General features: G+C 40.6%; 1 protein-coding gene and 1 long non-coding RNA gene across 8 annotated transcripts in view; both read left to right on the top strand.

Annotated features, from left to right (window-relative positions):
• Nucleotides 1-26390, top strand: part of LOC142150173 (uncharacterized) — a 433251-nt gene that overhangs the window by 101421 nt on the left and 305440 nt on the right. The gene's annotated exons all lie outside the window — the stretch shown is intronic.
• The window catches only part of PCDH1 (protocadherin 1), a 142389-nt gene that overhangs the window by 17185 nt on the left and 98814 nt on the right, over nt 1-26390 (top strand). For 3 of the 7 annotated variants that reach the window (XM_075210003.1, XM_075210009.1, XM_075210008.1), the window contains exons 2-3: nt 8714-9534; nt 12780-14969. In XM_075210003.1, the coding sequence (XP_075066104.1) occupies nt 8714-9534; nt 12780-14969 (3011 nt within the window). Of the gene's footprint in view, nt 1-5957; nt 6056-6106; nt 6171-7425; nt 7653-8185; nt 8220-8713; nt 9535-12779; nt 14970-26390 lie in introns of those variants that run through there. The other 4 variants (XM_075210005.1, XM_075210004.1, XM_075210006.1 and 1 more) reach the window with 4 other exon arrangements.

The following is a 26390-nucleotide window of genomic DNA, read 5'->3' on the forward strand; positions in this document are numbered from 1 at the left end:
ATGGAAGCAAATATCTTCATTGGTTGTGAACTTGCATTAGGCTGAGCATGCTCATTGGCTGCTTGTGGTTGCTGTGTTTTTACACTTTTTGTGTTCATAAATGTTGTGCGCTGCTTTCTCTGTCAACCCCATGTGTATAATGTGGTGGTTTTTGTTTTGTGTTTTTTTTTTTTTTTTTTTTTCACCCTTCGGTGGTAAACCTCTTTCCACTAGTTCCAGGGACTCTTATAAAACTTTTGCTATGGGGTCCGCAAATGTCTACTTTCGTCCCTGGCAGGAGCCATTTTTCTTATGTAGAAAACATGGCTGGCGAAATGGCACCAACATATCAGAGGCACTACAAGATAAGGCAATTTATTATTATTTTATTATCGTTTATTTGTAAGGCGCCACAAGGTTTCCGCAGCGCCGTACATGGTACAAACAGACTATACAGGGTATAACAGTACAGAACAAAAAACACAAAGTACCAGTACTTCGATTCTAATTAATATTGTCACAATTAAACCAGTTTATCAGTTGTTGTTATATGCTCGAGTGTAATTTTATATACGATTATTTTCATTTACTGAAATAGTCAATGTAATGAGGAAATGTGTGTGTGTGTGTGTGTGTGTGTGTGTGTGTGTGTGTTATACAGTGTAGTCTTTACCATTTTCTGCCACTTGATTTTGGTTTTGTCCGCCCTTCCTCGTTACTTTCTAGATAATTGCAGTTGTGTGGTGATGCAGCAGGTAGAAGTGCCAATGCTTACAGAGACTGCCAGTGTACATATATATATATTTCTCCTGAAGTCTCTTATCCCCAAAGCAGTAAATCTGGGATGTGTGCGGAGAGTTAGAACAAATGGTTACTAGTTGTGTAGAGGGAGCCATGTATCAGGAAGTCAGGCGTTCCGAAGTGACTGGCTGAAGTGTAAAACCACTTGATCAAATGCCCCATCAGCTCCTTCCCTCCACTGCTCACAAGGCCCGTGGAGCATTGCCGTTCCATCTTCAAGGAAGAGAAGTTCATACACGGTGACACAGCGATGCAGGATGAATCCGGCGTCCGTGTACTCCTCGCGCCGGCATGATGTATAGTCCAACGCTCTGCTGTTCTGAGTGCTCACCTTTTTACCCTGACCACAAAAAAGAAATCTCCTTCCGGTACTTTTCTGTATCCCCCCTTGGAAGGATAAAAGACCAGTTTCTTTTTTGGGCTGTATCGTATATACATTGTGTGAAATGCATTTTTTTGTTTTTTTTACATAGCACTTACTATTCTTCGCAGTATTTTATAACAATGATCTACTGGAGCCCTTGAGAGTTCCTACTATTTGTAGCTCTTGAGATCAGGAAATGATGACAATCGGAATACAGCAGGAGCTAAATCTCATACATCTTCTGGGAGGGGGGCATTGCTGTTCACGGTTTATATATATATATATATAAATTGGGCAGATTGGCCTTTGTTTTGAGACGTGACATGATAAAATAGTGTTAAGTCAGATTTTTGTCTGTAACTTTCTAGATAACCATAGCGTCAGACAGATCTAGATATCTGTGTTGATATATACTTCCGTTACGAGACGTCATCAAGATCGAAAACAAAATGTATAACTTGGTAGGGTTTAATTGAAAATCTGCTCTTTCCACACACCTGATGACTGGATATTGGCTTTCATTAGTATTACTACACTAGGCTGCTATAAGGTGACTCTTTTTGTATTGGAGACTGGTCACAACATATAGCTGGTCTTTATATCGTGTGATTAGGTACAAATTTAGGCAAACTATATATGGGTATGCCAGTCACCTCATACTAGCCACTTATTGGGAGGCGTTTTATGAAAACGCGTGGGCGGGTAAAATAGAGCCCTTCATTTTCTAAGTTGTAATAGAAAAAACGTTACAATGATTGATTGCTGTGAGTTTTTTACACCAGCTTTTATTTAAAAAAAACAAAACAAAAAAAAAACCTCATTGTGTTTTTGTGTGGTCTATTCTTATGTGATGCAAGTTGGTCCTCATCCATAAGCTTTTGTGTTGGAATCAGCTGGTGCAGGCTGAACAAGACACAACACTGCAGCTGTAATAGAGGAATTAAGATGCAATTATGGACCAAAATTGACTTTACTCCCCTTTAAACAATTGAGCTAATTTACAGAAGCTCCTCCTGTCCTCTGCGCCATTATCCTAGTAAATGGCCCTGCAGGGTCCTGTCTGTATTGAACCCTTCCCATGGAGTTGTGTTGTGGGTCCTTCTACTTGCAAAGCCCTGGAAAATATCTACATTGCATTAGCCAGTGTGGAGAGAAAGGGACCCTGGGGGTGACGCCATTCAAAGATTTCACACTTGTTCCCTTCTCAACCACAGTACAACATATTGCCAGACTTATTGGAAGCGAATGTCTTTGCCCACTGTTGCTGTAATGCAAATCATTGTTTATACTCCTTATTCACTCTCAATCCTAATAACACGCCCATTTACTCTTATTCTAATTAAAAATACCAGCAGTGTGTAAATAGAGGTGACAAAGGTAACTCAACTTTCCACATACATGCAAACCTAATTAGGTTACATCACAGAGAATTAATACATATTGTCTGTTATCTGTGTTTTTTTACATGCTGTCTTGTAGGTTTAAATTGCTAATTTAATAGTGTCCTGGCTGTGTCCTAGATCAGATTCTAGAACCCAGAATGTGTCTGGTTTTTATACAGTATATGGCAACAGATTCATCCCCTGTTCCTGGATGAAGGAGATAAATAGTTAATTCAGATTCTCTTATGCCAGTATTGTAAAGATGCCATTTTTTTATTTCAAGATGCTATAAACTGCAATATTATTAATGGATTTATTTTCTTTTATTTTCTAGGCTATTAAATTTGCAATGGGAGGATCATATTTAAATTTAGTCCTATCCTTGATTTCCAAATCACCGTTGTATAATTGGGTAAAACCCTGAAACGTTCATATTCAGCACATAGACTTCATATTTTGTTTGCGCTCACTTGTACGTACAAGGGGTGGTTGGGGTATTGCCTTGCACTGTTGTCTAATGGGTGATTGGAAAAGCCCATGTTCCCCATTATGATACATGACCCTGGGGGAGTCTCCTTAATTCAACTCCCCTCAACACAAAACTCCCTTTTCCTTTTTATTCTCCGAGGAGCATAAAATGTACTTGTCAGACTCAGGTAGTTATGGGATGAAAGGCCCCTTTGATTAACTGCAGCTAAGTTGGGAGTGACAGACTCATTTTTAACGTGAAGGAGAAAGGTCTGTTGATATTTGGAAGGAGGGAGAGATCTCTGCAAAGGAGGGAGGGGGAGCCTGGGAGGTGGGGGAAGGAGGTAACAGGATGGTGCAGTTTTTAGCTAAACAGAACCTGCTTGTGTGCAAACAATAGACCCATTAAGAATCTGGAATCCATTTGTTCTTTTGGCGATAGTAGGTACTTCCTGCCTTTGTCCATTGCAAATCTTTTTTAGCTATATATATATATATATATATATATATCTATCTATATCCCTGCGCACTCTATACCCTGCTTATTACAGATATTTTTTACTTGCAGGAAAGCTACACACCTTTTAGAAACCCTCTGGAATAGAAGAATACTTTGTATTTATATATTTAATTACATTGTCTACATTTATTCATTCTAGATATTGCTTATTCAGCCTAGGCAAATAAACATCTGATCCATAGATAAGGGTTGAACAGTGCCAACTAGTGGCTAAAGATTTATGACCGATAGTCAAACTTGGATTTTGAATTGCTAAAAGACAAATGGTTTATATAAAGGAGTTGCTTTTGTATTTATATTGTCATATGATGATAGGAGAGGCACGTTGTGCCACATGCCTCGGTCACTAAATTACATGGCTGCAGTATCAAGTATTCTGAGTAATACAACTTCAAAACTTCTGTGATGTAAGCATTCGGGTAGGAATATTTACTTTTTATTAAATGAAAAATGGTGGTTTACCTTTCACAATAATCGTCATTTTGGTTTATCTGGCTGAATTTAGCATTGTAATGCGAGCGGATATGGCAGAAAGAGAGCATCTGGTCTTCACCAGGTGATCCAGTACTGACACCCTCTGCTGCTTGGCTAACTGAATCCGCCAGCCACCCTCCGGTTAATTAGGGTACTACTTTTTAAATAATGTGTCTGCCAATTAGTCTTAAATCTATGAAAGGTTTGGGAGGACTCTGTGTTTTATAACCTCCATGGCACCACGTACCTCATTTCACTGAGGTTACAGTGATGGCTCTCCCAGGGCAGCCTTGTGCAAGAGCCCATTTTCTGTAATTATCCATCTGCTTCATACACCTGGGCAGTTCCCGTCTAATGTGCATTTATGGCATAAAGACATTGGAGGTCATTTTGTCTGAAATATAAAATATATTCCAGGGACTTGCAATAGCAGCAAAACTGCTAGGATGCATTTTATGTAAAACTTGCTAAAAAAAAAATATTTAAATTGACCTAAAAATATATCAACTGTCCCATGAATATTTCAGTATGTTATATAGTCATTTATGTAAAAAATCTGAACACACAGGCCCCAGATGGCCCATATACATAGTGTATTTATTCTTTAATTCTATTAAAATAATGAGGTATATTAATACACTTGGGTTGAGGAAAAGCATACGTAAATTGGGACAAAAACTGAACACTGGTTGTGAGATTTATCATTGAAAATGCCCCTTTTGTTACTTTTCCATCTTTGCCACCTGCTTTGAGGTTCTAATGGCGTTTGTATTTTTATATAGCTGCCGTGATGTATTCACTTTTATTTTATACTTTTCTGCAGAATGTTTGTTTAAAATGGCTACATCCATAGGATAGCCTTCAGTATTTGCTGTAGCTGCCACTAACCATGTCTATGCATGGTGTTTTAATGGTTGACACCTATGGGTACATCCCAAAATTGTGGGCTCAATTGCCAATTCTTTTTATCAGTATTTATACCTGCTAGTATTCTTTTTCCTATGCACAGATCTTTTATCATCAACAAATATAGATGGCAGCCATTTTTTTACAATGGGCTCCTCAAATAAAGTCAGGACAGTGTATGTATATTTTATTATCGTTTATATAGCACCACCATGCTGCGCAATGCTGTCATTCACATCAGTCGCTCCCCCATTGAGGTATACAGACTACATTCCCTAATACAGAAACGTGCACATACACTAGGGCCCATTCTAGTCAGCAGCCAGGTAACCCACTATGTTTGTCTATGGAGTGTGAGAGGAAACCCATGCAAACACCGGGAGAACATACAAACTCCGCACACGCAAGGGCCCTAGTATGGAATTGGACTCATGACCCAGGGCTGTGAGGTAGCGATACTGACTACTGTGTCACAGTGCTCACTTAGAGGTGTAGGATGAACAGCTGGCTGCCTAGTGATAAGGCTTATAAACACAGGCATTAAAAACAAACAAGCAAACAAAAACTAGTCAAAGTACAGACAGAACCTTGTACTGTGTCCTCTAACAAAACCTTACAAGCGTGCTTACTGACCATCTCCAGGCTGCCCTGCAGCATAGAGCACTATGGTTATAATACGAATACACTGATTTATGTGCAATCATTCTGAACACTGCAGGTAACATGCCAATGATTGTGTACAGGTCATTCAAGTTTGTTTTATATTTTGGACCATTGCCATCAAAGCATCAAGCTCTGAGAACAGGCTTTAAATGGTGCATGTGTGTACACAGCCCTGTAGTAGCCAGGGAACCTCTCACAATAAGACATGCAGTGTCCTGCATGTGTGGTCAGAGTCCTCCTTTCTGTTACTACTTGGTTTCTTCCTGGGCACTTGTTGTCCCCTCATCTTTGGCTGGATTAGGAGCCTGTGGGATTGTATTATACAGCACAAAGCCCTGGAATCCAGGCTGTCACCCAGCAGAGGGAAGGGGAGGGGACTGACAAGTAACACTGCCAGCTCCTGGTCACAGAGGTAACACTGTGACTATAGCAGAGGGAGGACCTGTCCCTGGAGGACTGTCTGCACTACTGCTGGCCGGACTACAGCGCTGAGCACAGGTAGGGCATGCTGGGACTTGTAGTATCACTACAGGTGTTTAGATGGTAAAGTGCAACTCGTGCAGACTCTCAGCAGTCTACAGCAGCGTCTCCCGGTGTATCGCGATGTGTGCAGGTACCTGAGCACAGGGCTGCTCCTGCTGGGAGAGTGACTGGTGCTGTCACTATCTGCGGGGTGTGTGCCGGGACAGGGGTCTATCTGCGGGGTGTGTGCCGGGACAGGGGTGTAGGATGGGGTCTAGCTGCGGGGTGTGTGCCGGGACAGGGGTCTAGCTGCGGGGTGTGTGCCGGGACAGGGGTGTAGGATGGGGTCTAGCTGCGGGGTGTGTGCCGGGACAGGGGTCTAGCTGCGGGGTGTGTGCCGGGACAGGGGTCTAGCTGCGAGGTCTGTGCCTGGACAGGGGTGTAGGATGGGGTCTATCTGCGGGGTGTGTGCCGGGACAGGGGTGTAGGATGGGGTCTATCTGCGGGGTGTGTGCCGGGACAGGGGTGTAGGATGGGGTCTAGCTGCGGGGTGTGTGCCGGGACAGGGGTGTAGGATGGGGTCTATCTGCGGGGTGTGTGCCGGGACAGGGGTGTAGGATGGGGTCTAGCTGCGGGGTGTGTGCCGGGACAGGGGTGTAGGATGGGGTCTATCTGCGGGGTGTGTGCCGGGACAGGGGTCTATCTGCGGGGTGTGTACCGGGACAGGGGTGTAGGATGGGGTCTAGCTGCGGGGTGTGTGCCGGGACAGGGGTCTAGCTGCGGGGTATGTGCCGGGACAGGGTTGTAGGATGGGGTCTAGCTGCGGGGTGTGTGCCTGGACAGGGGTGTATGATGGGGTCTAGCTGCGGGGTGTGTGCCGGGACAGGGGTGTAGGATGGGGTCTAGCTGCGGGGTGTGTGCCTGGACAGGGGTGTAGGATGGGGTCTAGCTGCGGGGTGTGTGCCGAGACAGGGGTGTAGGATGGGATCACTGTCCATGCGGGTGCTGCTACATGGTCTGTGTTTTGTTGACCAGATGAAATGGTTAACACGGGTGTTTCAGGCACTATATTAATGACCAGCCTGTTATGTTACCGGCTTAATAAAAATGTTTTTTTTAAAGGGATAACCACCCAGCTAATGCAATTTTGTATATGGGGGACAGTTATGTTACTACATAGACAGCTATTTCCCCCCATTATATTAAATATTAATTTATACTATTTGGGTGGCAATACAACTCTGGGCTCTTAACAGTGCTCAGTGAATACATTATTTTTTTTAACCCCATCTGACTGTGACCTGAAGTTTCAGAAGTAGAACAAAGGTGTTTTTGCTTCTAACCTTCCTATTTGTTTTTTCTTAATTGCTTATTCCTCTAAGTAGTATTAATTGTTTTTACTGCTCTCGCTGTAGTACATATCTTCATTTTTGCTTGATTAGATCAGTGCTTTTTAATTGTTGGAAACATTGTTTCAGTTCTGAAGGAATGTTAATGAAGGGTTATATGGTATGGTTATGTATTACTATATTTATATTTTAATTAGAGCCTTTTTAAAAAGTTGATATAGCTGGTTAGGCCAGTTTAGTTATATGAACGGAGCTGAAAGAAGACTGACAAGGCAGTTTCTCTGGTGAGAATCTCTAGTTTATATGAAAGATTTTGTCTCCTGTAGAGACTCCCTCTCATTGTGTTTCTTAATTAAAAGTTTTCCTGTGATTTTTTTAAAGTTGCTGATATGTTTACACATGCTGGTTTTATTTAACCTTTTTTGTTTTTGAGTGTTTTGGCTCTCCAGGCATATATTGTCATTATAGTATGTGGAACCTATTCACTTACTACAGGTGCCTATAGCATAGTGGCATTTGAGATTGGAAGAACTTTTTATAAAGTCAGATGAGTCTGAAATTTTCTTGTGTGCACTAAATAATCCTATAGTTTGCTTTCTCTATTTATGGCATACTTGAATTTTTTATGTTTTTGTTTAATAGCCTGAAAAGATTGTGAGGCAAAAATCATTTAACCTTTGTTCAGAGTGACCGTTACAGGTCTGCAGCATGGTTAGTTAGTCATTAACCGTATTGCGTCCATGTCATTTGTTTTTCTGTTAAGTTGATTTTCTTTTCCTTTTTTTTTTTTAACGGAATGGCTTGAATATTGTAGTGTATTGTGTATAATGCATCTTACATTGGTCTTAAAAGTTAGTTCGTTAAAAATATAGAGCTTGTTGAACTCTCTCTGACTTCGTTTGTAGTTCTGTGTATGTGACGTTTATAGAGATTGTATTATTCCAGTATAGGTGGTGACAAGTTGATTAGCCATTTATGTTGCAGTGCTTTTCATACTTTTAATCCTATCTCCCGTTCTGAGTCACTCACTGATACTGCGCTCTCTGCATGGCACCTATTAAGCAAGTTTTCTAATCTCACAGGTGTGGCTTTTTATTGTGTCGCATTAGGGACAGGTGACAAAATCGGGTGTTCTGTTCTCCTTCCTTGTAATCTTTACCTTGACTGTGTAAGAAGCCAGGCAAAGTATTTCAATTGGGAATCTGTGTCTACGTTCCCCCAGCAGGCTGTCTGCTACTTGTTTTTCAGTGATTAGCTTGGAGAGAATTTGAAAATGACAGCTGTTTTGATTGGCTCACAATGTGACTGTCCTTAACCTCCTTTTCTTTTCTGTCTGTCCTTGCAGAGTGGCCATACCCGTTGAGACTAAGAATGAAGAGGACCATCTCCGGTTTGTACTTGTGGCTTTTTCTACAACTTCCCCTAATCGGCTCTTCCACCCAGGTGAAATACAAAGTTGAAGAAGAGCAGCCACCTAATGTATTAATTGGAAGCTTAGCTGCTGACTATGGCTATCCGGATTCGAAACACCTATACAAGCTGGAACTGGGACATCCTTACCTCCGTGTGGATGGCAAGACTGGGGATATCTACACAACAGAGACTGCCATCGATCGAGAGAGCCTCCGTGAGTGCCAGAACATGTTCCCAGGCCAGTCGTGCTTCTTGGAGTTTGAGGTGTCTATGACTGACCTGATGTCCCCAGTTCCCCGGCTACTTGATGGACAAATTGAGGTTTTGGACATAAATGACAATACTCCTAACTTTGCCTCCCCGGTCCTCACACTGTCCATTCCAGAGAACACGAACATTGGAATGCTTTTCCCCATACCTGCAGCAAACGACCGAGACTCTGGAGTGAATGGGGTGGCCTCTTATGAGCTAATAGTGGGGCCTGAAGCACATGAACTTTTTGGACTGCAGGTAGCTGAAGACCAAGATGAAAAGCAACCTCAGCTCATTGTCATGGGAAACCTTGACCGCGAACAGAGGGATTCGTATGACCTCACAATTAAGGTTCAAGATGGTGGCAAGACGCCAAGAGCTAGCAGCGCTCTGTTGCGCATTTCTATCCTTGACACCAACGACAATGCTCCTAAATTCGAGAAGATGACTTATGAAGCGGTGTTGCCTGAGAACAGTCCAATGGGACACTCTGTACTCCAGGTAATCTGAGTGTGCATGATTTAATTTTCTCAATTTTGTATTTCTTGTCTATGATTTAAAATCCTTTTTTTTTTTTTTTTTTTTAAATAAGTTCAAGAGCACAGAACATCTTATAAGCATGAATGTCTATATTTTATCAGATAATTAATCTAAGTATGTACAGTGTTTAATGGAGTGACTTCTTCCAGTCTATTCAGGATTACAGACTGAAGAGATTAGGTTGGATGAGACTGTTTGTGTCACTTGATATGTAAAGCAGTGATCAAGTGCAAACAATCTGGAGACTGGCGACTCTTAGAGTTTTGTGTATTCCTTCAATCCTTTATTGGATTATATTACAGGTAAATTAGGATCACATGTCAACAAAGACCCAAATCTCCAATTATAGAATTACTAAGAATTGCTCAAATTTCCCCAGACTGCATTTAATTTGTGTTTTATGGTTGTTATGCAGATGAGCTAAACCAATATATGATATCGCATAGAAATGACCTTTTTGAAGAATATTGCTCGTGTAGCCACAATAGGGCAATATCTAGGCAATTTGCCAAAACCTATCATTTTCTCTTGGCCAATCTGCTATTAGTACGGTTTAAATGGCCTTGTTTTCTCCCCATTTTAGGTGTCAGGAGGGACACAGTCATTTGCTGCGCTCCAGATATTTTTGTCCTTTGCTGAATTAAACGTTTTAAATGGGAATGCTCTAATGTAGGTGTTTTGAGTGTGAAGGTTTTACAACTTCTAGTCTAGTGCAGCTAGTCTGTGTCCTGCCTGCTTTTATGCTTTACATCAGGCCTGTCCAACCTGCGGCCCTCCAGATGTTGTGAAACTACAAGTCCCAGCATGCCCTTCCAGCTATCAACTGGTTGTCTACTGGCAAAGCATGCTGGGGCTTGTAGTTTCACAACACCTGGAGGGCCGCATGTTGGACAGGCCTGCTTTACATATTGTCTAACTACAACCCCCATCATCCTCTGCAACACTGACCATGAGCTGCTGTTTGCCGACCAGTCTACCAAATCATTGCAATATTTTCTAATAGTAGAGGCTAAACTTAAATACACAATAAGACAGACAACCTGCGGCAGAATGGTCTTTTTCCCTGGTTGTGAAATAGGAAAAACCAGTTTTGTATGTTTTTCTCTCTTACAATGGCTGTGGCTTTTCTGTAGGTAAAAAGTGGTTCCAGGTGACTACTTAGCAGGATATTTTGCATTCCTCCTTTTGTAATACGTCTTGGGCCACTGCCTGACTCGGAACAGGTTGGATGAGTTTTTGATTGTGTCTTATTTCACAGTCTATTGTCACGTAGCTGACCCCGGGGTTGACTCATGTGAACTAAATTTGTGTGCTCTCTCTCTTCCTTAATGTGACCTTTTGGTTGTTTCATCATGTTGCAACAAATTAGTAGTCTGGACTCCATGTATGTCCACAGCTTGTACAATACGTGCTCCTGGTCAGAGGGTCTGTCCTTGTTTGCCACACAAACTCCCAGGATTCGCCACGGGGCAGGTGGATGTTTGGGAATTGTAGTCTGATGACATCTAGAGAGCCACAGTCCTTATGGCTTTCATAGACTTTTATTTACACCACTGTCCTAAATCTGGCCCAACCCATTGCCTAATACATGTTTAATATCATTGCTTTTGTACCCCTTTGCTTGGCATTTATGAAGGTGTTAATATTTTCAGCCAAGTAAAATAGCAAAGAAAGGTGAAACAGACTGTCCCTGAATGTGCTCACATACTGTACAGAGGGGTAGCATAAATCTAGCAAATGCAATGATTGAGTTCAGCATTCCCTTTAACTAGTTCTATTCTCTTTTTAATCTGTGGTGGGTTAGTTGCTTTAAAGAACCATAAAACACTGACATTTTCTATAGATTTTTCTTACTTTTTAAAGTCTGTATCTGAAGACCCCCACCACTCCCTCCTTGTAAAACCATGATGTGTGTGTCTCCAAAGACCACCACCGACACACAGGATTGTAGCACCTGTTCCTGACAGAACTGCTCCTTTTAAACAGTTGCTTGTGCTACCAAGGTAAAAGAGATCGTAGTAGAACAGTGCCATCTTATTGTGAAGAGTGGTGGGATTACCAAGCAAAGACGTTTGACAACATCTTTCATCAGACTTTAATTTCCTGGTTTTGCAAAGCATGAACATGTCTGATGGTATTTTATTTAAATGTACTTCTTATTTTTCTCAATATAATTTTAAACTCCTTACAGGCCATAAGATGTATCTCTTAGACCAGTTTGCATCCTGTCCTCATATCATTCCTTCCTATAATCTTTGTAGTATGATATCCCCCCTGTTACCCTCACTCACTGGGCTGAGTATGTCTGAAAACAGGGCTTTCAGTTCATTCAGCAGCACATTGATCAGAGCGCTGTCCCACATTTTAATTGTTAGAGCATGGTTTCAGCGGGTTGAAAGTTACGCCTGTCACAGAAGAGTGACTTTGACACCATCAATATGTGATCACAGCAAACCCCACACTTCATGGCCGTATCGACCTTTCTGACAGCTATTCATTTCGTTTGATTCTGGGTTATAAAACCTGCAAAATGTAATGCTGCTTTTCTTTTGGCGTCCGGAATAAGCATGTACCAACAGCTGCATTAACAATCGTCCCTCCATTTATTTTATTTAATTTGTAATGAACAGTATGTAGAAAGTGACCTGTTAATTCCTTAGGAGCTTACCGAAACTCATGGAGAAGATGCCCATGTGTAATGCTGTTTAAAACAAAACACAATTATTTAATGTAATTTTGCAATACTATTTTTGTAGACTTTAAGTCATATGTGTAAGTATTTGTTATAGGAGTCTGGAAACTCCCACCATAGTTGCACCAGTTGCTAATTCCAATTTTTGGACTTGCATGTTTGTATTTCCTAAGTAGCATAACAGAAGGACAGGTTTTATTTATTCAACTTAATTCTTAGCTGAACCTTTAAGGCAACCCCCAGACATAAAATGGTTCTTTCCCCCTATTCTTTTTTTTTTTTCCTGAATTGCTTCTACAGTCGTCATGTTGGTTTGTTACATGACCCTGCAGTGTAACTTACACATTTTATTTGCTTTCTTGTTGGAGTTTCATGTGAACAGACAGGTGTGTGTCACTGAGGAACAGATGTCTGCAATCATTGGTGGAATTTTCTTTCCTACAGCTCACTGTAAATGTAACGTGTTGAACCATTATCGCTTGATTAATTGTCCTCTTTGGGTTTTTTTCCACAGGTGAAAGCCAATGACTCTGACCAGGGAGCCAACGCAGAGATTGACTACGCGTTCCACCAAGCCTCCGATACTGTACGGCGGCTGCTACACCTGGACAGGGCAACAGGTCTGATAACTGTCCAAGGTCCCATAGATCGAGAAGATGTTGGAACGCTACGTTTCTCTGTGGTGGCCAAAGACAAAGGATCCAACCCCAAAACTGCGCGCACCCAAGTTGTCATCACCATACGTGACACGAATGACAACAAGCCGGTGATTGACATTAGAGGATTTGGTCTGGTAACTCATCAGGATGGCATAGCAAACATTTCAGAAGATGTGCCAGTGAATACACCGGTGGCCTTGGTACAGGTTTCTGACATAGATGAAGGGGAGAATGCTGCGGTGACCTGTGTTGTGGCCAGGGATGTGCCCTTCCAGCTGAAACAGGTTAGTGACACCGGTACGGACAGCAAAAAGAAGTACTTCCTCCAGACCACCACACCACTGGACTACGAGTCTGTGAAAGAGTACACTATTGAAATTGTGGCTGTCGACTCTGGCAACCCTCCTCTGTCCAGCACAAACTCTCTTAAGGTGCAGGTGACTGATGTGAACGACAACCCACCGGTCTTCACGCAGAGCTTGATAGAGGTGAACTTCAAAGAGAATAATTCCCCTGATGATGTTGTGATGGAAGTTAGTGCAACTGATGCTGACAGTGGGTCCAACGCTCAGATATCATACTCCATTCTTCCTGACTCCAATTCTCGGGGCGTCTTCTACATCAATCCAGACTCTGGTCAGATTAGAGTCAACACAGTGTTGGATCGGGAGCAGAGGGAACATTATGAATTTCATGTGGTTGCTGCAGACAAAGGGACCCCCAGTTTAAAGGGGACAGCCTCTGTTGTGATTACGGTGCTGGATTGCAATGACAATGATCCAAAGTTTATGCTTAATGGCTACAATTTCTCAGTCATGGAGAACATGCCCAGGTTGAGCCCCGTTGGCATGGTCACTGTCATTGATGCAGACAAAGGTGAAAATGCTCGTATCCATCTTTCTGTGGAGCCAGATAGTGGCGAATTTGTCATCCAGAATGGCACAGGCACTATCCTTTCTAGTATCTCCTTTGACCGTGAGCATCAGAGCACCTACACTTTCCGACTAAAGGCAGTGGACGGAGGGGACCCACCCCGCTCATCATATGTTGGAGTGACCATAAATGTCCTTGATGAGAATGATAATGCTCCAGTCATTGTTGTACCTTCAAACATTTCCTATGCATATCTGACCCCTTCCACTCACCCAGGTACACAGGTCAACAAGGTGCGGGCTGAAGATATGGACTCCGGCGTGAATGCGGACCTCTCTTACAGCATTGCTAGTGGCAATCCCTTTGAGCTTTTCCAAATAACTCCTAAAGGAGGAGAGGTAACCCTTGAAAAAACGATTTTAAGGAAGCACCATGGCCTGCATCGTCTAGTAGTAAGGGTGAATGACAATGGTAAGCCTCGAAGGCTTGGTACAGCTTTGGTCCATTTTTACATCAATGAAACTTTAACAAACCAGACTTTTGTAGAGACTTTGCTGGGTCACAGTCAGGATACACCATTAGACATTGATATTGCCGGAGATCCAGAATATGAACGTAATAAACAACAACAACGAAACATCTTGTTTGGTGTGATAGCTGGCATTGTGGCAGTCATCGTTGTCATTGTGGTGGTCATTTTGATCAGGTACTGCAAGAAAGAAACCAAGAGTGGCTATCAGGCTGGAAAGAAGGAAACTAAAGATCTGTATGCCCCTAAGCAAGGTAATAAAAACAACAAAAATAAAATCAAAGTTAAGAAAAGCAAGTCTCCAAAGCCACCCAAACCTGTAGAGGAGGATGAGGAAAGTGGACTGCAGAAGTCCCTCAAGTTTAACCTGATTGACTCAGCTGGAGACAGTCCTCGAATCCATCTTCCTTTGAATTACCCACCTGGTAGCCCAGACTTGGGGCGTCATTACCGTTCAAACTCCCCCCTGCCATCCATCCAGCTCCAACCGCAATCCCCATCTGCCTCCAAGAAACACCAAGTGGTGCAAGACCTGCCTGCTGCCAACACCTTCGTTGGCACTGGAGACAACACTTCCACTGGCTCTGATCAGTACTCGGATTACAGCTATCGGACCAATCCCCAGAAATACAACCATAAGCAGGTAGGCGATTACTTCCTAAGGGAGGCTTCCGCGGATGGCACTCTAGCATGGACTGACGTATGGTGATGCCTTTCTTCAGGCGAGGGTTTGACGTACCTAGGAGTCCGTGGGGATGCTGGGGTGGGGGGACGGGGGACTAAAAACCCAATTTGTTTATTTTTCCTCTATTCATTCTGCAAGTTGGGTAGCGTTTTAATTGACTGAATTGTTGCTATATTGAACCAAAGAAAAAAAAAATGCCATGTACTTTCAGCCGCACTTCATGTCATAGGCCATCTTAATTTGTATAGGTCTCAGTGAGCCTATTTATGTATTTTCTAGGTAAATTATTAGAATAGTAGAATGGGCTGGAATTCCACTGGTAGTTTTGTGCTAGCTGACACTAAGGATTAATTGAATTTTATTTAGTGTAATAGGCTAATGTGAGCTGGTTCTCACTACTCTATCCGGATAGGATAAGGGGTTTCAATTGTGCTTGCTTGTCGGAGGGTCTTTTCCTATTTTTATGGGGTGTGGAGGGGGGGTGTCGGTCAAGCATACGTTGAAATTAATTGTATACACTGCTGAGCTTTACTATGACTTTTGCTTTTTTGTGGCTGTAGCTGATAACAATCTCTCCCTTTTTGCTTGTGTTATAAGGGGAAGGCATGTCACAGAGTTTTGTGTTGCTTTTCATTAGAGATGGGATCTCTCAGGAAGAATTGGTGCATTGTGAAATTAATGCTGCTAACTTCTCTTTATACCTTTTTTTTAGGGTTTGTTTTATATTTTTTTTTCCCTTTCTCTAATGCCTCTATTTGCATGGTATGTTCCTCATTCTTGGTTCTCCACTTTCCTTAACCAAATGTGTCTTCAGTCAGACATTTTCGTGCAATTACCCCTTCAAAGCTGTACACAGGGCATCCACTCAAACAATTATAGAAACATTCTTTTAAACAGAAAAATAAGCCATTCGAAAGTAGGCCAGCTTAATCGCATAAGGACGTTATGGCAAATTTCTTCCAAAGCGCTGGAATTAAAGGGAGAAAGGGGCAAGGCAAGTATTTAGTACTTTAAACTTTCTCAATGGTCTGTGTTGCATGACCTCTATTAATAACCTTGTCTTGCTATTTTATTTTGCATAATGGCACATAACTTTAGCATTCTAATCATTAACTCAAGGAAGATAATCACTTAGCCCAGGTTGCTCAATAAAAACTCTACGGGTTTCAAATTCCAATTGAAGTTTTACTATGTCGGCAAAGGATTATTTTTTTTTCTTCCTGGTCTAAAGTGCCGTTTCCTCAGCATTGGGAAGCGAGATCTGTTTCTTAAACTTTTAAAAAAAAAAGTTATTAAGGAAAACTCTTGACTTACAGTTAAGTGGTGTTGCAGGGTATTGAGACCGCATGGTTAAATAGTGTCCGCCATATAAACACTCCAGTGGTACCAAGGTGCCTTAACGTTAGATGGTTTTGTGGATGGCTCGCTTTGCAAGTGTTAAACTTTGTGCCTTTTTTGTAAATTTAAGCCCATAAAGTATGCTGGGCATTATTGCTTTGTTTGGTAAAGCGCCAGTCTTACGTCTGTTAATAAAAATGAAGGATTATAGTAATGTTTGAAAAATCTAATTTATTTGTAAAAATGCATTATTTAAAATGCACCATATGTTTTGGTTTGGCCTCATTCTAGACATCTTTTGGGCCTTAACTTGTGTTTGTGTGTTTAATATTTTTATATATATATATATTTTTTTTTTTTTTTTTTTTACATTTTTACCTATTGCTTATTTTATATTAAGAATTTATCGGAGATTTGTAGATGCAAAACTGAAACCAAAATACTGTTCCATTCTTAAATAAAGATCCCTTGGAGACCAAAACGAACTAATGGCTGCAGTGTAGTTTAATGCTTTGACTTAACTAATCAATACTTTTAAAAAGGGATGTTGAATTTGATCCTTGTTGGGGTAGATTACTGGACTGCAGAAATCTATATTTTAAGGAGGAAGATGTAGGGGTGGTAAATTAAGGGGGCAGGCCAAAGGTCTTATCGTGCATTTACCCTAGAATTGTTGAAAAGATCACATAAAACATAATCTATAACCATTTTTTGGTAAAACCCTATATGTATAGCATTGAGAGCTTCCTTGGTGTCAAATTTTGATGTTTGAAGCATAGCTGTTACCTAAATATTGCAGCGCCATAAAGCAAGGGTCTGTCTCTCATACCACTGCAGCCAGACTAAGGTTATATTATGACAAAGGAGAACAATTTATTTGTATATTTTTAAGGAACCGCAGTATTCTAGTAAGATATGGCATCATGTTTACATCTCAGCGAGCAGTACTGGATGAGTGGCAGCTTGCTGCAAACACCTAATAGCCAACAATCCGATTTGTAATTCACTGGAATGTATATAGAGAAAAACATTTGTGTTGCACAATGAATAATAGAATAGGCAGCTTACACACTCTTTAAGCACCTTCTCTTATATTGTATTTTTATTAAAAAAGAAAAAGACTGTTGTTCTCACCTCCAATTTATCTACTTTGTATTGATTGAATACTGTGAATATCCATTATTTTGTGAATAAAGATTTGTTTTTCCTTTTTTTTTAAAAAAAAATACATTTCAGCGTTTCTTTTTTTATTTGTACCTTTAACCATGTGTTAATTTAGAGGGGAAAACTGTTATTGCTGTTGGATGCTGACTTTGACTATGGAACTAAAACTCCCCAGAGGCTTCGCTGAGTGCCTTGTGAGCTTCTCTTACTGTCCGACGGCTGCAATTAAGGATGAAAAAGGGAGGAAGGCACACTTAGAAGCATATTAGCTGGTATTATAGGTCTTTTCACTTCTAATGGAAGTGATCCTAATGGACAAAATGCTAATTTACTGAATGCATTCCGGTTTCTATAAAATCGCCACGTTTTTTTTTTTTAAAGATATTTCATCTTTCTTTTATTGGCAGACAAGGAAATAAGCTGCTATTCTCAAAAACTTATGGGGTGGGATATATTTATATTTATTTATTTCTCACACCCAAGGTTGACACTTTAGTGGCCTAGTCAATCAGCCAGTTGCTCTGTGTTTTTGTTTTTTTAATCGCTGCAAAGTGTGCACCCCTATCTACACACCATTTTGTGGGTCCTGACCAATATTTGTGATACTACAGTCTCTGCATTGAGTAGGGACCAATCCCCTTGCTGCATTGCATTTGGTAGATATTGGTTTAGTCCTGATCTACTGTACAGATAGATGCACTGTATAGCCCCCAAAAACGTGCTTATTAGATGCCTGGTGCACTTCCTTCCTTTTTTTTTTTTTTTTTTTGCATAAAGCTTCAGTGTTTGTTTCCATGTTCCTGAGTTTTTAGAATACTTGTTTAATCTGTCTCATTTGAATAATGACAAATAGACTGCGTGGCGGTATTGAAGAATAGCCAGAGTGCAGCAATGTGCTATATCTGTTACCCGCAGAACAGCCCACTGATCACTATCAGTTGTTGTGACATAAAGCAGTGTTGACAGATGTTTCATACCTAAAAACTATGGCCATTACTGGGGGACTATTTTTCCCACACTACACTGAGTGATTTGCAGCCTCGGGCAGCCACTGGGAATGTTAAGAGGAGGGGTGTATGTGTATGTGTGTGTGTGTGAATGTTACAGCAACGCTTATAGGCTTAAGCATACTTCTAACACATACACTGCTTATTTAGGTGTTGCTACTCATTATACCTCATTGAACTCCTCAAGGCACTGACGTGTCTCTCCGCTGATTGAAGGGAGGGGATGACCTGGCCAGAGAACTTGGTGGCTTTACACTTGGCATGCCTCCATTCTACACAATATAGATAGGATGATAATATGAGCCCATTCTAGTAGCAGTGGTTTATAAAAGCTCTGGTCGGTTCGAGTTAACCATTATCCTGTCCAATCATTTCTTCTAAGAAAAACCTAGGTTATTCTTTTCCTTTGTTTTCATCCATACACCTCTTTTAAACACATTTTTAGTAAATCACTTCTTAGTGTGTTTTCCAACAACACATGTACCTATGGTTTGCAAATGGTCTCATTACCATATTAAAAAAAGCAGTGCCTGTAACCATTAACATTCAAAACTACTTTCTTTCTGTGAATGGTTCTCCACACTCTTATTCATGATAATCTCCAACACAAAGCCAACAGCGTCCTATGGAAAAGGAGATCAAGACATTGTAGTTTTTGGACTAAATTGTAAAAAGTGTTTTTTTATTTTTTTTTTGCACATTTGTCACAAATACCTTCATCTGGCTTCAAATTGATACAATACTACTGAACATATCGTCTACACTTCAGAGTTTGTTGGTTAAATGACTTCAGTCAATTTGCTAGAAGTGACATCATTAAAAAACTGTGTTTTCACCATCCCTCTCGTGTTTCAAATGGATTGATTTTAATATTAATATAATACACTTTATCCTATGCAGAGAGACTTTACTCTAGCTTGACCCGCACTGAAAACGTTGAAATGAAAGCTTCAAAGTGCTAGATTTACTAAGCTGCGGGTTTGAAAAAGTGGGGATGTTGCCTATAGCAACCAATCAGATTCTAGCTATGATTTTGTAGAAGATACTAAATGAAAGTTAGAATCTGATTGGTTGCTATAGGCAACATCCCCACTTTTTCAAACCCGCGGCTTAGTAAATCTAGCACATAGACTGTAATAGAACAGTGATTAAATGACATTGAAAAATGATAAAAATGTTTAAGTCAGAGACTTAAACTTAGAAAGGTTTGTGCGTAAGGTCTAATTTGTATTAGTGCCCATTGTTCTGTGAAGCTTGCCTGCTGTACTGATCGTCACAAACTGCAGTACTGAAACCCTGCAAACGGCTAGCGCAATACTCTGCTAGTATGTGATCTGCTTTTACTTTGCAAAACAAAACATGGACATATAAACAAGTTTTAAATGAAAACATTTAAAAATATTGAGCAGTCATTAGCTATTTTTTTTTTCTATTTATAAACGTGCCAGGTCTAAGGTGAATCTTGTCTAATTAGAAATTAATCCTATGTCATCCGTAGTATATTCCCACTTTTATTGCAGCTATGTCTTTCGGTGACTCAATCCATCTTCATTCCATAAGCGTTTAATGAACTTGTCATCGCTGCATCAGAGGAAGCAGATTCCACTGTCTCTGTGTCATTGCTTTTATTCCTTTGTGACTCAGCGAGATACCTGGCACTGCTTTCTGTGGTCAGCTGTTGAATTTGTTCACAATGTTGGCATACAGAAAAGGTAGTGGATGCTTAGAATAGACTTCCACCCCATGCAACAGAAGAATGCTGGTCAATGTAAACAGACGTGTTCTAAACACAGATCTGTGACTGAATAGTTTACAGTTGGCTTGGAGCGCGACAGATATGAAGCATTCTGAAGGTTATCTGATCTTTTATTCAGGCGAAAAATCAATGTTCTCTTAATAACCGTAGAATCAATCGTTTGAGACTTTTCAGTCCTCTGTCAAATCTTCTCGGTGAACCGTGCTGGTCTGTACCACCATAATAGCATGTAATGGTGGCACCCCTTTTGCAGACGTTAAAGGCTAAGAGAATTCCATGAAAATTAGTTGATGCTGTAGAATGGGACACTATATTGGAGGTTTTGACTGAAAAATGTCTGCCGCTGAGCTGCATATTCTGCGTTTGTGCACGATATACCTTTTGGGTGTGACCTGACCTGCCTCTTGTTTGAATGTTTGAACACAGGATATAGATTATTTTCCCTCTGCAACCTGGGCAAATACGTGCCAATTAGTCACACTTAAATATAATCACAGAGCATCCTTCCACCATCCCATCCCAACGCCTCTCTTAATTACAAATTGGACTTCTAACTTCTACATTTTAATCAATTGTTCCGTACCAGTCTCGCAGCTTGCTGTGATCATTAAAATGAGAGGAGCACGTAAGCTTCTGTGCCACCGGCTGAACTCTGAGTGCAGACTGAAGGGAGCTGCTCCCTCCCAATTTTTATTTAAAATTAATTAAAATATACTTTAGTTGTCATGTTTGTTTAAAAATAGCATCCATCATCCAAATGACTGCCTAAAATATTACTGGCACTAATCTAAGCATTTGGAATAATAACATTTGAAAATAAACAGGTGGGTCTGCAGACCGTGTTGAAGATAAATGGTGACCTGCTTTTATTTTTCATATAATATTCCAATACTTTGATCTACCTGAGTACGCCTGTAATCCGATCACCACAGGACCAAATGTTTCTGCAAAACACTAAAGCCAAAGGGTATTTTATATAACTGGAGTTGTTGCAGAATCTGCTTGCAAACCTACTCATTCAGTACACTCCTAATCCAATTAACCTATCCTACATCCCTCCTGTCCATCTTATTCATGTTATTTAATACAATAGTTTGGGGGCATGGCCTAGTGCAGTGTTGGCTAACCTGTGACACTCCAGGTGTTGTGAAACTACAAGTCCCAGCATACCCTTCCAGCAATAAGCTGCTATATATTGGCAAATCATGCTGGGACTTGTAGTTTCACAACACCTGGAGGTGTCACAGGTTAGCCAACACTGTCCTAGTGACATGGAGTGGGTATGAGGACACTGGGGTCTGACCAGGGCCCAGTCGCTAAAATAATGACCGAGCGGGCCAATAGTGGCAGACACGGCTCTCCGTGTTCCCTCATAGCCTGTGTCGAAGTGGGTGGAATTAAGCAAAGAAACAAAGTTGCTGGGTTTTTTGGTGTTTTTTTTTTTTTTTTGGAAGGTTTCTTTTAAAAAAACCTCAGTAGTTTTCTTTCCAATATGAACTCCTTAGCTGGCTGTGGTGTTTAAAGTTAGGATGAAGTATTGCCTCTCTGTGTTCTGTCCTGTCATGTTCTATATCCCCCTCTCCTTCCTTCCTCCCCTCTTCTGGGACAGATAAATAATACCAGTGTATGAGCAGAAAATGCTCAGCCATTCCACATTGTAATGGCTTCTAATGCGACAGATCTTTGTTTAATAGACTTCTGGAGCTGCCCCGATGTCTGGAAAATGAAGTCTTCAAGGTTGCTCACAGCACAGAAGCCACAAAATATGTGTTTGAAGGCCTAGACTATTAACGGGTGACCCTGATTAACCCCAGCTAGACTTAATGGGGCCTTACATGAAGAATTTATGGGTTTATGCTCCCTTAATGGAGTGATCCAACTTATGATGTTAATTGGAGTTGTAGCATAGGAGGAATCGCTCAGACATGTAACATGGTCACTGCGTATGAATGATCATAAAATACAATTGTTGTTGGTGTCACATGGAACTATGCTGAGCACCATTAGATTTATCTTTGTATAGAAATTGCATTTTATTTTTTTTTGGTCCGAAACAAATGCATCTTATGATCATAGCAACTGACTTCATAGGTTTTATGCAGCCTGAGATATAACAAAGGCTTTGGGTTATTTAGCCTGTGTATTCACATTTTTATGACTGTTAAATCAATTTTGCAAACAATTTGGTATATCTTTGTTAAATGGTAAATGTATATCCCATTATAAATGGGGTTTACATTTAAAAATACAAACCTTCAACCCTTTTTAATTGGTTTTTTTTTTTTTTTTTTTAATCATTTGCAAACTTTTTAAGCTCTCTGCTCACCGAGCCATTCATCCAATGGGAAGAGCATATGTGTAGTATACAGAAACGCACAATACAGAATCCACCACACAAAAATAAATAAAATGAACTGCAATAAAACAAAGCTGTATTTAACTACCATCGAATTAATAAATTGTCCCTAGAAAAACGCTTGCGATAAATACATTTGACTTATGACTTTCTTATGCTACGGTTTTCTTTGCTACCTATGAAGTTGGTTATTGGTAGCTGAATGTTCTCCATAGATCTCAAAAGCACAACGACACCTGTAGAGTATAGCAAGATACCAGACTATCATCGTGTCTCCGTGATACCGATGGGCTGCTTCCACTAAATATGGGTTGAACCAAACACCTGACTGCCTCCACTGTGGGTAAGTGACAGGCGAACATTTTGAACATCTTTCCCACTCTCTTCCTTGGGGTGGGGATCGTTTGAAAGCTGTGTGCCACTAAACATGGCCACGAGGCAAATTCAGTGGTGTTGCATAATGCCCAGGCCATCGTTCCTCTGGCACATTGCTTTGAATGGAATCGGCCCCTTTAATGTTTCTAATAAAATGCACTAACCTATGACAGAACTGATTTAAGTTGTCATAATGGTTGCAAGCTTATAAACGATGGCCTAGGCCTGTAGGTTTTGTTTTGGAACAGCAACAGTTAATTGCATCATTACTGATATACAGTACACCAGAAAGAATAATGGCCAGTGTCTATTAATCCCCCATCCCAACCTAAAGATCATTAACAACATGGGATGGTTTAAGTGTTATTTCAATAACCTTAATAAAATGTCCAGCACCATCAAATAGGTGAACGTAAATCAGATATCTTTACATATATTTTGTAACAAGATTTTATGTCTAGCGATAAATAATTACAAAGATAAACAAGTCCCTGTGATGTATGTGTAGCATAAAGCAAGTCATTGGGAATGTAACAAGTAGCACTAAAAAGCTAAAAAATTATTTAAATTATCGATCAGTTAATGTATTTACATTAACTTTCTAGTTATCAGAGGTCAAAAATAATTCAAGCTTTCAAGTGGATATTTACAAGTCTCTTAATGGAAATCGCATAGAATTTTGTTGTCGGGTTTGTTGCCGTCCCCCAAGGTTGGCAATTTGATTACCAAAAAGACTACGGGGTAAATGTATCAATATGCGGGTTCTTCAACACCCGCGTGTTCAGCCTCTTCGCGATTAAATTTCAAGCGGCGCTGCATTGTAAAGGGAAGTTAACCCTTTACAATGCAGCGCCGCTTGAAATTTAATCGCGGAAGAGGCTGAACACGCGGGTGTTGAAGAACCCGCATATTGATACATTTACCCCTACACCTCTTAAATTTGTTACTTTACTCACTGTAGGACCTCAAAGTGGTTGTCCACTTGCATATATTGAACCCCTATATGTAATGTGTTATAAGTCTAGCATGTTTATAGTGGAAACTAGCCCTAATCCTACATCAAGAAAATGAGGTTCTATAAAATCCTCAAATTGTTACCAATCTGGCTGGGAGTTGGGTTTCACACTGAAAAAGCTAGCTGGATAAGTAGAAATGATAAGCTAGCAATGAAATCCTTTATAAATTGCTCAGTGCACGCTTCCTTACGGTTATAGTTCCACAACACATTCCTTGTCATGGGCCTGTGAAATAATCGTATTTTTGATTATTGTTTCAAGCGACCTGTACCTTTTGTTGGTTCACAGTCTGTGCATGAAATGATTATAATGGTACACCCTAAAGTGTGTGAATTTATTCTGTGTACCCCAGATAGGTATAAGTATTTGTCAAGAAATACTGTTGTCTTGTGTTTTTTACTTCTATGTATTTAGTTTTATTTATTTTTCTTTTTAATACATTACTTTTATGTTAAACAGTTTTGCGTTTGACTGGTGAAAGTACCCCCTGAATGTATCGGGCGCACCGTCTAGGGGCACACGTACAGGCTGCCTTTTAGAATATGGCAGCTGTGCCTAAGACTTACTACCAATTAGCTGGTTATTTTCATTCTCTTCTTAGTATATAACTTTTTGTACAAGGATGGTGGTCTTTAGGTAAAGAACTATGTAACCGTGTGTTGGCTAAAAGAGACCTACAAGGAGCAACTTTCATGAAGCCCACACTTCAGAGACCGCAGAGGCAGCTCTCTAACCTTCCAAAAGACCTCACCTTACCATTAAAAATCATTTTTAGGATTACTCTTTGAACCCCAATATGTTCTTGAAGTATAATATTGAGGACTAAAGCATAAACATATATTTTTGCTGCCAATTGGTTTTATTCGTAGTGCTCCCTGGGATTGTGATCCACCAATAAATCTGCTAACCTGACTGACACAATGTTCAATACAAAATGGCTTCTTTAATAATTTGGTGCATGACTCATAAATGTGGGGTTACCTACAGCAGCCAATCAAACCTTCCTGTCTACGTGCAGTACACAGCTCTGTTTTATTAAATAAACCTTAAACTTGACCCCCTCACTTACACACAGGAGAGACAATCATTTTATGGGCTGGAAAAATATTTATGAGGATGCAGTCCGTCATTCCGCAGGAAGTGTAATCACTTACACTCTGTGTTTCAGTGATGCATCTACTTCCTTGAATTTGTAGGAGGACAATCCGTTCAACCCATAAAATTGCTAAATATATGTTCCATTTTGGTTCATTTCTGTGTGGCATGCATGCTGCAGTCCTACACTGTAGTAGACTACAAACGTATTGCCAAAGGCTTGTAAGAATATACTTTATTTTTCTGTTTCTTGTAGTGGAACTGTTCGATTTGCTGGAAAAGACAAATAGAATGTTTTGGATTTATTGACCGATGGTGAAAGATGGATGGCGGTAGACCAAGCCTCCATGCAAACATCGTGTTCTCATGCTGATTGCGCAGGAGATGTTTGCTTTACGTGATACAGTATTAACTACTTGTTTCCCACAGACAAAAGGTAGTCCTGAAGGTTTAAGCTACAAAACAATGTGCTTTTTTAAATTCTCATTCTAAGCACCAGAATGATTTGATGACCCAAATATTGGTGATGGGTGCTGCCAGTGTCTGTGTGTTACTGAGCTAACTAATATAGCTATAATATATAGCGAGCTGGTTTAAAGTAAAAGGCTACACGTTAAAATATTACTTTTAGGCATAGTTACCATCTTTAAATACTTCTGGGAGGGGAGGTAAGGTGGCAAGTGCAGGACGACAAGGTGGCCCTTACCCCTACTGTGCTATGCTGCGGTTCATGCCAGCGAGGGGCATAGCTGTGATGACTCAAATGCTGTCATCAAGCCCCACCTCCACTAGCCTCAGTAGTGAAGTGGGTGGGATTCGGTAGGAAGCCTGCTCTTCCACCAGTCCCCAAGTGTTCCATAAATTCAGGAGTACAACTTCTGGTATTGCAAATCCCTCCTTACTGGTCTTCCCCAAAACAGACTCAAACCCCTACAATCTATTTTGCACGCTGCGGCAAGACTGATTTTTTCCTTGCAATTCGTTACTCCTCTGTGTAATTACTCTGTATGTCTCTACACTGGCTGCCTTTCTTCTACCGAATCCAATATAAAATACTTTTACTAACCTACAAGGGCATCAACAAAGCTGCACCAACATACATCTCCTCTCTTGTCTCAAAATATCTCCCAGCTCGGTAACTCCGTTCTGCACAAGATCTGCGTCTCTCATCCACCATAATTACATCCTCCCATTCCCGGTTACAGGACTTTTTTCGGGCTGCACCCACTTTATGGAATTCTCTCCCTCGCACAATAAGACTCTCCTCTGGCC

The sequence above is a fragment of the Mixophyes fleayi genome, chromosome 4 (assembly GCF_038048845.1).
Source record: "Mixophyes fleayi isolate aMixFle1 chromosome 4, aMixFle1.hap1, whole genome shotgun sequence".
NCBI lineage: Eukaryota > Metazoa > Chordata > Amphibia > Anura > Limnodynastidae > Mixophyes > Mixophyes fleayi.